Source organism: Odontomachus brunneus, unplaced genomic scaffold, assembly GCF_010583005.1.
Source record: "Odontomachus brunneus isolate Ranch 3 - 2012 unplaced genomic scaffold, Obru_v1 Obru_scaffold_051, whole genome shotgun sequence".
Lineage (NCBI taxonomy): Eukaryota > Metazoa > Arthropoda > Insecta > Hymenoptera > Formicidae > Odontomachus > Odontomachus brunneus.
In genome coordinates this window covers 758,847-771,640 of record NW_022639501.1, presented here as the reverse complement: position 1 = coordinate 771,640, position 12,794 = coordinate 758,847, and the positions used below count along the sequence as shown (strand labels likewise).

General features: G+C 44.4%; 1 protein-coding gene across 8 annotated transcripts in view; it reads left to right on the top strand.

The window, feature by feature from the left end:
• The window catches only part of LOC116845402 (protein tiptop), a 244,921-nt gene that overhangs the window by 46,211 nt on the left and 185,916 nt on the right, over positions 1-12,794 (top strand). For 2 of the 8 annotated variants that reach the window (XM_032818056.1, XM_032818053.1), the window contains exon 1: positions 7,070-7,916. The exons of the other annotated variants lie outside the window; for them this stretch is intronic. In XM_032818056.1, the coding sequence (XP_032673947.1) occupies positions 7,871-7,916 (46 nt within the window). In that variant the 5' untranslated portion in view covers positions 7,070-7,870. Of the gene's footprint in view, positions 1-7,069; positions 7,917-12,794 lie in introns of those variants that run through there. 8 annotated transcript variants of the gene reach the window in all.

The window sequence follows — 12,794 nt, the reverse complement described above, 5'->3', positions numbered from 1 at the left end:
CTCTCTCTCTCTCTCTCTCTCTCTCTCTCTCTCTCTCTCTCTCTCTTTCTCTCTCTCTTCGAGCACAACGCTGCCGGAAACCATCGCCGCGTCATCGGTGCCGCGGCCCGGATGGACAATGGGTTCAACGGACGGTCGTCTACTTTTCGTGGACCCGAGACGTCGTTGACGTTACCCGGGGCGCGTTTCCTCGACGTTGCCTCTTTAGGGCTCGCGCGAATGCACACTCTAGGAATTGCCGCGCGTACGCGAGAGAGTGGGAAGGGGAAGGGGAACGTAAGAGGGAGGTGGAGGCGAACGATGTCGCGCGGGAGGAGGCACATTTGCTTTATTTCTTCCTTAGGTCGTTCTATTTCGCCGCCACTTCCACCGACACAGCAGAGATCCCGTACGATCGCGAGTAACTCGTCATCTCGCGCGCTCGACTCTTTATAGTTCATTTCAGCGCGACTCGCGTAATCTTCTGCTCGGAGGATCACCGGGAAAAATCCTGAGCGTTGCAATCCGATGCTTCATTAAGAGCCAACTTCGCCGCGATATTTTTTAAATTAAAAGTTGTATCGGAGATATATAGGCGTTTCTTCGCGCTTGGCACAGTAGCGGTGACTCTAGTAGAAATTGAACCTCGTCGGTGTCTAGATAATAAATTTGTGTCTAACATCATTGCTAGCCAGTATAATATAATGCTCGCTTCTCCTAGTGGCTAGATAAGCAAGTTAGCTGATGATTGGAGCAAAGTCAGAGTCTGAAGTTGAAGTCAGAAGACGAAAAGTCAAACTACTTGCCTGCTAACAAAGTAATTCAATTCTGCTTTTCGAGGTTTTTATGAAATTAATATGTCTTCAATTTTAATTTGCCATCAAACTTCTCGAGATGCTAGTGGCGATGTGGTAGCTTGTTGTATATTATATTTAGAATAAACAGAATACCTCAATCTGCTCTCTCAATCTTATTTGATATATAACAGTTAGAAAATGGCTAGATCACAAACCTGATTCTATATTTCAGTAAGTAATTAGCTAGTAACGAGTTAGAAAATTTTATCTAGCCCGTACTAGCTAGATACTAGTTTTTTACTCAAGCCAGCTAGTTACCTTTCTATACGGGTGAGTGAGTGAGTGAGTGAGTAAGAGAGAGAAAGAGAAGAGAGAGGGGGGAGGAGAGAGAGACGAATTCAAGTGTGATAACCGGCGAATCAAGTACGGTTCCGAATCCGCGGCAATTTTCAGGACGGAATAGCGGTGGCGGATTTTGTTAGGTAAGGCGCGAATCGAACAATAATTAAATTGTCTTTCTCGTTATAACCGCGCGCATATACTACGTGGCGCGCGTACTGGTCGCGCATATTAAAGCCGTATCTCTCAATTAGAGCCTTTGCTTTCGATCAGTACCTAATAAGGCGGCGTTTAACGACCGCGGACTCTCCGCGCTTCTTTCCTCTCCTTTAATATCAGCTTCATGAAGATTTCATAAAGTATAGTTGGTAATGAAAGTATTAAGTTCGCATTTGCAACTGACCCTTTACTCTTGACGCGCGCCGGGATATTATAATTTCTCATTAGACACGTGCGCTTCCGTGTTTTTTATTACACGGTGCCGCTTACGCTCTCGGCGAGAGCCACTGTTACTTCCAGATACGATCTGTTTCCGTACCCATACTTACACTAATGTTTAAAAGTAACGCCCGAGGCGCGTTGTGCACATCGAGTTAAACTCCATCGTGCAAGGTGGGGGAGTACAAGTTAAAAGCGAGAGGGGGGGGGGAGGGGCAGAGGGACGGGAGGAGCAGCAGCAGCAGCAGCGGGTGAATTGCGCTCCTCTTCCTCCCGAACGGTCGCACGGGGGAAGTGTGAAAAAGCAGCGTGTATATATATAGGTCAAAGGAATACGAATGGCGAATGAAGTTGACTGGAAGCACTCTACAATTCGTACGGAAAACATCGCGCGGCGCGATAACAGTTACACCGTGCCGTTACGCGTTATATTTGCCGCGTTGCTTTATTTGCATAAGCAATCGACTTTGCTAAGTAAAATCGTGAACGTACATCGAATATGCGCGGAGCTGCTATATCGCGTAACGCGCCGCTGTTTTTCGATACATATAGTCGCTTAATTTCGCTGAATGCAATTATGAGTATGCAATGCATCTCTCCTCTCCTGCCTCTCCCCGTCCCTCGCCGCCACTTCCGACGGCCCTTTTTGCCCGCGCCTCCCCGCGCGTCTCAGTCTCATGGTTCCTCTGTCGCGTATCTGCGCGCGTCCACGAAATGATGTTTGGTATTCAGTTTACACACGCATAAACAGTACGATTGATTGTTCGATACGTCGGGCAGGGATGCCGGGGGCGAGAGATGAGGGGAGGGGGCGAATGAAAACGTTAGCGAAGTTTATTCCAATGCTTCGCGCGATTGCGAAGCGAGGCGAGGCAAGCGGCGGATGGAAAATATTTGTGAAAATGTAAAAGTGAATGGGCTTCTCGCGCGAACCGCGCGCGCACGAAGCAAATGCGATTACCAACGGCGGGCTTATAATCGCCCGTCGCGTTTCTCTAGACAATGTATGCGACGATGCGGGCTCCCCTCTCTCTCTCTTTCTCTCTCTCTCTCTCTCTTCCTCGCCAGAAGTAATTAAAATTATTCCAATCTTTTTCTGCTCCTGCAATATTGAAACCGCATCGTTAGGAGGCACGATTTCCTACCTTCGATTTCTTTCCTGTCGAGCACCTCCTCTGTGCAAAGACAAAGATCCCTGATAATGAATCATTAGTAGTCGAGAGTCAATCGAAGATTAATTAATCGTTCGGATTCGAGAGCCAATTAAAGTTTCCCCGACAACAAACCCGGCCGGCCGGGCAGCTACTGGACGGTATAATGCACTCCGTATAGATTCCCGCTTGTGTTTTTCCCGCTTCGTTTCTTCGTTTCCGGTCGCGCGCTCGCACGAATTCATAATGACGCCGGGAGGGGGGAGGGCTTAATACCGGCAATTAAGACGCCCCGGCTTCGAATTCCGAACATCTTCGCTGCGTGGATTCGCGTTTACGGTTCCGCGCGTTTACGCCGCGAGACGCGACGGAACGCTCTCTTTATTATTTATTCCGTCCTACAATCCAAGGCGCGATGCTGCGCGCTCGACGTCAGCCCCGGTCGTGTGCTCAGCCCGGCGCGATTAAGGCAATCGATAATTTCATCGCGATTACTTGGCGTGCCTTCTCCTCTCGCCTCCGCTCGCGATCATCAGCGGTGTTTAATAACGACCGTCACGGAATGCCATCAAGTCGGCGGCAAGGTGGAAAACTCCCGCGCATTCCACCCCTGCCGAAGTCGCCGGCTTTGTTCCGCCGTGGCGTGGGAAACGCGAGCGACCGCGCGCATTCCGCTGTTCACTTTTCACCCGGACGCAGAAGTACGCAGTTGGCGATAAAAAATGTCGCGCCCGACGACGGATCCGACCGACAATGAGGTTTGGCCGCGAATCTGGAGCGAGACAGGGCGAGGGCAAAGGGGTAGAGCGACGACCACGTAGCGTGAAGAGAGAGATAGGTAGAGAGAGAAAGAGAGAGAGACGGCGGCGGCACGAAGAGTGGAACATATTTGGCACGCTGACAGTTCGGCGCACTTGTCGCTCTTCCTGCCAGCGGAAGGAGGCGGCGGACGCGCGGGCGAGATTCGTGGACAGGGACGGCGGCGGCGGCGGCGGCGGCGGCGGCGGCGGCGGCGGCGGCGGCGGTGGCGGCGGTTGACGCGCCGGCCGGCGATTGACAGTGACGCGGGGCGACGTTGCGCGCTTAGCCAGCGCACGTGTAAGCGTGTCTGAGGCGTGTAACGATGACGGTAGCGCAGACACCGCCAATCAATCAGCTCATTACACCGATTCAATCGATGTCGCCGACCCTGACGTCGGCCGGCCGCTCGATAATCGTCGCGTCGCGTCGCGTCGCGCTCGCCGCTTCCCGAACGCCCGGAATCCTCCGTCGCTTTCCGCCTCGAATTTGTCCTCGCTCGTTATGCCGCGCGTCCGTTCACCAGAAAGCGCGCCGCGACTTCGCCGCTATGATGGCGCTCAACTAGCAGACGCGCCGCGCCTTTGATCTTCATCACTTGCTGCGAACAGGTTCGTCTTGAGTGTCCTCTTGGTTTGGGCCATCGTAGATACATAGAACAGACCGCGCGCATTGCTGAAGGAGGAAGTCAACGCTAATAAGAAAGGGCGAGTGTTTTCCTTGCTAATTGTCCAGTCGGTAGGACCAGTGCGTCCCCTTTCCTTCGTTGTTAGCGTTTTTGAATGCACGGATTTTCATCGATCCGATCACAAGCCGAGACTAGCATCTTTTGTCAATGCTGCTTACTGATATCCGCCATTTTTCCGGACATTCCTCGATTATTTGCTGTCAGAATCTTTCTATTGGCAAACAGAGAATCAACAAAGAGAAGAGATGGTAAATAAAACTGTATATTTAGTAAAAAAAATTTAAATTAAAATTTGTTATCGAAAACCCGCATAAATGGAGCAATTGTAATGGAGTAGAGGGTAGTAAGAGGATAGAGAGTAAGCAATTGTAATGGGTAGTTTCTAAAACATAGGATATTAGCAGTCCAGGGTTAATGGAGCGTTCGAGCCTCTATCTTGCCTACCAGCCTTGTGATTGGCTAGCAGAGACTTATGACGTCATTAATCGACCCCGGATGGATGGAAATTCGTGCATTTGAAAACACCATATGTTTCATTCTCTTTTTTGTTTCTCCTACCTACCTCGGCCTCTCTTGGAGTGCTGTGCAACGGAGAAAGCATTTGATTTAATACGTATCTCTGTTCTCCGATCTTGTCATCAGCAGTCCCGTAAGAGTGCGCAGTCAATTTTGTGTTTATGACTCTGCGATTTTTACATGCACATTCATCTAGCGGACATATTCATATGCGTTTATCGCATATTATATTTCATTGGTGAAAACCGCGGAAAGGAAGAAGAGAAGGGTGGCGTGAAAGAGAGGGAGGGAAGGAACGCGCTGTGCGACGCGCGAACGGCGATCTGACCGATAAATCGCGGTGATCGGCCGTACTCACTTCGTTCACTCGCGGTATTCCAAAAGTTGAGCAACAAAGTATCGCCGAGATTAATAACTCCTCCTAGTTCCGAGATAATCGATCGAACCACGCGCGTTCTACGCCGACGCGCGCGAGCGCGCTCGTCTAAATCTAATATTGTTTAAAAGTGCCGCCAGCGCGGCGCAGCAATAAATACCTATCAGCCGCGTTCGGTAATTAATAACCAGCGTCCGCATTCAAAAGCCACCGGAGTGCCGTACAGGTCGAAACACGGCCGGACCGGGAGGGGTCAGCCGGAACGCCCGTGTGATCCTCCGTAGCCTCGTATCCACTTCTTTCTTTTTCCTTTTTTTTTTCTTTCTTTCCCCGCGCCATGACATACGCTGAAAATTATTGCCGTCGTCCGCGCTGTCCCAGCGCCCTCCTCCCGTCCCCCGACCTCCTTGCGCCCCGTGAACGAGTCAGAGGCGATCCCCGGCCTCCCACGATACGGCACTGACGCCATCGTGGAGATGGGTGCCAGAGCTATCTAAGGGGTGATTTCTAATTTATGAGACTGGAGCGATGTGATGAACAGACGTCATAAAGCATGTCGCGCCCCGCGTCTGCAGCCTGCCATACGCCCTCCCCCTTCGTTGCTCCCCCCGCCGGCGCGCCCCGCACGCCTCACCGCCACCGACGGTACTCCTCGCCCTCGACCACCCCTGTTATCGCTGCGCCTCCCGAGTTCACCCGCTCTCCTCCGTCCCGCGGCCCCCAGCGGGCCCCCGCAGACCTCTTCCACCTTCCAGCGAACCCTCCTTCCAACGACCGACACCCCCAGCCCGTGATTTGTGGCCTCTCGAATTCTCCTCGCGAGCTCTTCTCCTTCGCGAAACTTGAATTCCCTCCTCCTCTTCGTCCTCCTCCCTCTCCGCCTCTCTCGCTTCTTCCACCGTCCGCCTCTCTTCGTCAACGTTTATGGTCGAGCGTCCATCGGGGACTCACGCTCGAATCCATTCCAGTGACCGGATGAATTCTTTTTTTTCCTCGTATGGACGGTGCCCGTACATTCTCCTTCGGCGACGGCGGTACGATTCGATTGCCGTGGAGCGCGTGATAATATGCGGTGAAATTCCTAAGAGTATCGCCGCGACTTTAGTGGGCAATTAATAGCGTTGGAAATAACTACGCGATAGCGGATGCGAAAATGAGCTCAACACTTTACATCTACGTTAGACAACCACCTCTGCGTGAATTGAGTGCAACCGTGTGCGCGTGACGTTCTTGTAAGCGGTGAATCGAAATTTCGGTTTTTTGTTAATCCTGCAAATTCCATCGAACTTGGAGAACCAATTTTGAGTAATTTCGGGATATAACGTTACGTAGGATATTGAGCTTTTCTCCATGTTGAAGCATAAAAAATCACTTAAGAATCACTTGATGCTCGATTAGCCCATATTCTGCTTGTATCTAATTTATATTTTTGATTTCTCTCTCAATGAGTATGTATTTTGCTGTAAATCATGCAATCTACACGATTGCACAAGTGAAATATATACCATAAGTAAATATTAAAATAATTTAATAACACTGAGGAAAAATGTTTGGTACTTACTCATAACTGTAATTACACAGAAAAATAATTACTATAAATTATAGCAAAAAAACTGTTTATTTGAATTAAAAATTATGATATAATGTTAATGATGATAACCTTATATGTATGTTCAAGCTACCATTTTACTGTAAAGATATAGCTGGGGGAAAAGTAATCATAACTTTGGTCAGATCAAACAATTTTTTTTCTCAGTGAAAAATGGAATGGATTCACTGAGAGAAAATTATATTAAAATCAACAAATATTTCCTTGATGGGTGCCATTAACATATTTACTTAAATCTACATTCTTTTTATTTAAATCAAATATTGTTTACCTGATTTAAATAAACAATATTTGGTTTAAATAAAGAGAATGTAGATTTAAATAAATATGTTAATGGCACCCATCAAGAGAATGTTTGTTGATTTTAATATAATTTTTCTTTCAGTGTAGATCGATCGACAAACATTTGCCTTTTTCATAATCTTTTTATTATTTCTTCATCTATATTGAAGATTTTGGTAGAATTTAAATATTCGAAAGATTGAGAGGTATTGCAGATCACCGCTGCATCTTGCGTCTTGTACTCCGTCCTGAAGTCAGCTCCTGGAGTTGTCCTCATGGCCAGCCACTGAAACGTTCCTCGCGAAAGTACAGATCGATCGCGGCCTTAACTAATGGTCGCGCATTAACCGACGACGATCGTCGAACGCCACGGGCGAAACTTTCAACATTTACCATCCTGAAAATTCGAATGGTTTCAAAAGCCCGCAATGTTTTCAAAACATTCATTGTTGATCTCGTTTGGCTTCTGAATGCACGCGTTATTATGGCGAGCGACGATTGTTGACGATAGACGATAACTTTACCCTTTTTGCTTATTGTTTTTATACTCTTTCTCTCTCTCTCTCTCTCTCTCTCTGTCTCGTACGGTGCGTATCTTTCTACGATCGAGTCATTACACGTCGAGCCGACGAGGGACAAACATATCGCGACGTGGAGCGCGCGCATATCGATATATACGTTAGCTATCATACAGTTCCCATCGGGTGTCTGGAATATTTACGTCGGTTATTGAGGTATCTAATCGGACTCTCGTCGGCATCGCGTTATTCAACACGCGTTTCTTCAATCGAGCCGTATCTATGCGAGTGTCAGTGCCAATGTCAATGCCATGAGTGACCAACCGGAACGACAGAGTGGCTGGAAGTAAGATGCTAAATCGAGGAGCCGGGACGGAGGATGCAGGACACTGGGATGAAGGTAGCGGCATATTATATATTTCCAGGTATGTGTCGAATCGTTCGTTATGTGGGATATTCCCAAATGTTATGACGAACTTATTCGGAATAAGTACCTGAATCGAAGTTTAGAATCCACTTTATATATACGTAAGATTGATATTTATAGTTTGTTATTGTTATCGATAGATAACCTCATAATTTTATAAATCTCTAATTACTTGTTTTTATCTGCTATTTATTCGGTGCAAGAAGAAATTACTTGCTATTTATTCCATGCAGCCAAGCAGCCGAATAACGCTCGCTAATATAAAATTGTAGTTAATTATGTTTTTAATTAAAGCTTGTAAATAATTCGTAACTATGAATACCGGTCCAAGTCACGCAAGTGACGATTTGCGCTTCTAATGATGCTTCAACAAATTTCATCTTGAAGTTGCCGACATCTACTTTTTGCTACTGTTTTTCCTTGTTATTGTTGTGTTGAAACCAAATTGAAGTCTCTATCCATGTTTACACGAATCTTTATCTTTACAACTACTTCTTATTTTTTCTGAATCCATATTCGGAGTTTTCAACGTCAAAAATAAGAAACAAACACAAGAAAACCAGGAAATTATAAGGAAAGTTTGTCGTTTTATTTATGCATTAATACTATTGCTTACCAACATTAGTTATTTAATATTTGCCTATTCCGCGCATATTCTATCTACAGTCCACTGCATGATTAATATATGATAATGGTATGATAATGATTAATACGTTGTTTATTGAGCTTAAAAATAGTTGTTAAAATAGGAATTAATTAAGTGTGGATAGAATATTGAGAGATAATTGAATATTAAATAGCCTAAACCACCTGGGATTATTACAAAGTGTGAAGAGGATGAAATCAGGGGAAGAAAGCGAGTTGTTTAGGTTTTATAGTAGTCTATATTTACTACATTCTGTAACAACTGTGCAAAATTGGTTCAGATCAGTCAAAGGATTTAGGAATTTACATAGAAACGTACATAGATAAACAGACTGACGAACATTCTATTTTATTATACACGGAAAAAAAAGATTTGCTAATATATGGGCAACTAAAAATATTAGCTGCAGGAGCAAATTTTCTTGCTTTTATAGCAAAGTTATCTTGCTTTCATAGCAAATCTTTTAGCTATTACAACTAAATAACTTTGCTATGAAAGCAGGAAAATTTGCTCCTGCAGCTAATATTTTTAGTTGTCCATATATATTAGCAAATCTTTTTTTCCGTACATATATTTTATATACATACATTTTATGTATGTTATATACATACATTTTATATATATCTTAAATAAATCCTTTAAGCTTCAACATGAAAAAAAATGCAGCAAGTAACCGCCTATCAAATGTAGGACAATAGTCTGTGTACTGTTACGTCTCGCGATTCTCCATGAATTCTTTAAGTTTGTCGAAACTCGCAGGATTAGTGTAGAATGAAAAATTCTGTGTCTCTCGAGTGTACATTAATTAATGGCTGTAATTCCTTTCGTTTCTATAATTCATTTAATAAGAATTTATTGAATAATCAATTTGCTCAATAACAGAAAGAGTCTTTTTCGATAATAATTTACACGACCGAGTTCGCGCGACTAAAAAGGATTGATTGTGTCAGATATTTTTTTGTATCTCTCGTGAAGCTTTTATTTTTCAAGAATGGTACCTTACAGTGAGCGTCAGACGTCGCGCCAGTTTTCACCTTAATTTTCTGCTGATCTACGAGACAGGATATATTTGTCGAGTGACCTTAATACGCGTGCCTGAATATACCGATGTCTCATTGCGCGACTGTCCGTCACAATTGACCCGCGATCAAGCGCCACTGCATTTTATATATATCAATATAAGAGATCGTACAGACTGGTTATTATTCTTCGTCTTGCGCCCGCGATCTGTCCATTTTCTCTATTTATTGATAGAAAATTTCAACCGGATGCGAGTTTATTAAATTGTCTGTATACTAAAGAAGACCCGCGAGACGTCGAGGGCATTTCGAAATCAAGAATATCAATTTGGCGAAAGATAAATATGTTAATTCTACAGACGCTTCGGGGTTAAATGTAAAACAGTAATATCGCATATGTATAAGCTCGAAAACAGAAACTGTCGCGTGAACTTTTGGCCAATTGCTGACGGTGTGCATCATAACTTCTTGTGCATTTTTCATTCAGCTTAAAAATTTACTGTAATAGATTTGGGGATGAATGTCGCGTTGCATCGCGCGAATGCATACGACGGTGCGTGTTTGTGCTCGCATCTCTTTAGAGTATCGATTGTACCCGTTGTCTTTTCGTAGCACGACAGGATCGCGCGCAGAGTATATATTTATAGATAGTATAGCTAAATCTATTCGCAGACGAACTGAACCATGCGGCGTCCTATTATCGTGAAAGGTTGCATGAATTATTTCGCGAACGATCATTGCTGACTGCCATCTAGACAGACCGCCAATAATACTCGTTCTCGATTAACAACTAACGCCGAGCCAACTTAGGAAAATCGAAGCCAGACGTAGCAACAAGATATATCAGTTACCGATAAATTGCCATAATTTCAACTTGGATCGAAAGCGAAGTCTCTTACGACAGACCGCGTTTGTTGATCGCTGCGCTTACGTGTGCTTTTCGAGCATGTATGACTTAAAAAATCGATCCACGCTAGGCGGCTGAGTCTGTTGATTATGATTATAATTACAAGTCTCACACGGCGTTTCGTGACATCACATACGTTGCATCGCGTTAATTGCATCATATCGCCTACGTCAAGTTTTTTTCTACACGGAGAGGATTTTGTGATAAAAATTGTCATAAAATTTTGAAATCGAAGAATAGATCGACATTCTGCAATGATTGACTATCCTTCAAGAATCATAATTTTATGAGTTCGATCATTCTTGCATGACTACTCTAATAGTACGTAAATTTTACAGTAGCTTTAAAGTATCTTGAGTCAAATGTAGGAACATTTACTCCCTTATGATTGATTAGATTGCAATTATATTTACGGACTACAATGATGAAATAATAATTCATATAAAATCAGTAAAATTTACTCAATACAATAAATGTCAATAAATGTGTCAATGAATGTATTCAAAATTTAGCACGCATTTGACTCATATAATGTAAGTTAGAAATTTATGGCACATTTATTTAAAATTTACATCATGCAATAAGTGAAAACAATTTACTATTTTGACTCATATTTATCTTATATTTTCCTTATATCAAGATTATTTATATTTACCTCATATATCTCTTACGTCATAATTATTTATTAATTTGAATTAATTATCAAATATAGTATGGTTTTGTAAATTTGTTTCTTTTCCGGTAGACTTCCATCACAATCACAGTATATGATGATTTATTTTTAACTACAAATTAACTACAAATTACAAATTTATATAATGCCGATCAATATATTGATATATCGATAAACATCTGTTTGCGTCAAATTCACATAAAATTGACTATTCGAAATAGAGAATAGGTAAATGTGAGGTATATTCATAACAAATTTATTGTGACATTATTATAATGAAGAATTTATTATTATAATAAAGAATTTAAATCTCACGGCATTACATAAATTTTCAGTTCGTTTCAGATGAATCTATTTAACTTCCTATATGTATATAAAATTACCATAAATTGGACAAAAATTAATTATTACACACTGTAATCGTGATGAAAGTCTATCGGGGAATATGTGGCTAATTTAAGAGAATTTATATAGAAAAAAGAAAAGACTTGTGATATATTTTTTCCATGTACAAATAAATATTTGGAGTTGAAGCATCTTATTCAGTTTGTTATATTTTAACGAGTGCGCCGTCCGTATCGATCCTCCGGCGAGTTAACGAAAATAAAGATTCTGTCTTTGTGAAAAAAATATGGGAAACTAGAACTAGTCCTCCCGACTGTTTTAAATTCTGTTTAATCTTTACAACGCTGGCAATTTTTATCCTTTCTCAGACCGCGCTCGTTCATTCGGCGCACACGATGATGACGAGTGGATGTAAGGGATTTTGCGCGATGTAGTCCGTAATGTGTGACGACAAGTAAGCGTCGAGCGCTACACACAAGGCGATAATGTTACGCGGGGATCACGTGAAGTGTGAAAACGCGCGAAAAGCGAGGTGGCGTCGAATTTACGCGCAAAGTTCACCGGCGCGAAATCCACCTCTCGCTCGCGTCGGCCGAAACATCCACGCGCACCTCGCGACCGCTTCACGCTGGAATCCGTAGCAGAACGCGATCCGCGACGGATGGACGGTGCCGACGAGTCGAAGAAACGGAAATTACGTAAACGCGCGGCGCACGCCGACTTCGCCCTACCGTCACGGCGCCCCGCACCCGGCGCGACTTTATGCCCACGAAAATCTGCCGAGTAATCGACTCTAACATGACCGTAACATCGTGCAAATTGTCGTGCTATACCGCGCGCCCCGGTGCCGGCCACTCGAGACGCGATGAAACGATCGGATCACGAGGCAGGCAGGTATCATCGAGGCAGGTAGTCGTCGGCCTGGCGATTTGGGAGCGCGAGGGGGCACGGAAAGACGTTCGATGGGGGTGTGGGGGGAGAGGGGGGGGTGGTGGTGGAAGAGGAGGAGAGAGGGGGAGAAGGGACGGTTTGAAACGTGCGGCGCGGCCCACGGAACCTTTGTGAAAAATCGTGTTATAACCCTAATTTAATTTTATGGCCGGCATTACGGCGGATTGTGTTGTATATCGGGGCCCGGGCATAATGGCCGTATATGGCCGCGTATAATAATGGTGAAAGAGCGAGCGAGAGGGACGGTGGCGGGGGCAGGGGGGAGGGGGGTTGCGCGAACGAACGGATAGAGAGGAGAGAGAGTCGACGATCGGCGATGCGGAAGGGCGGGCGGA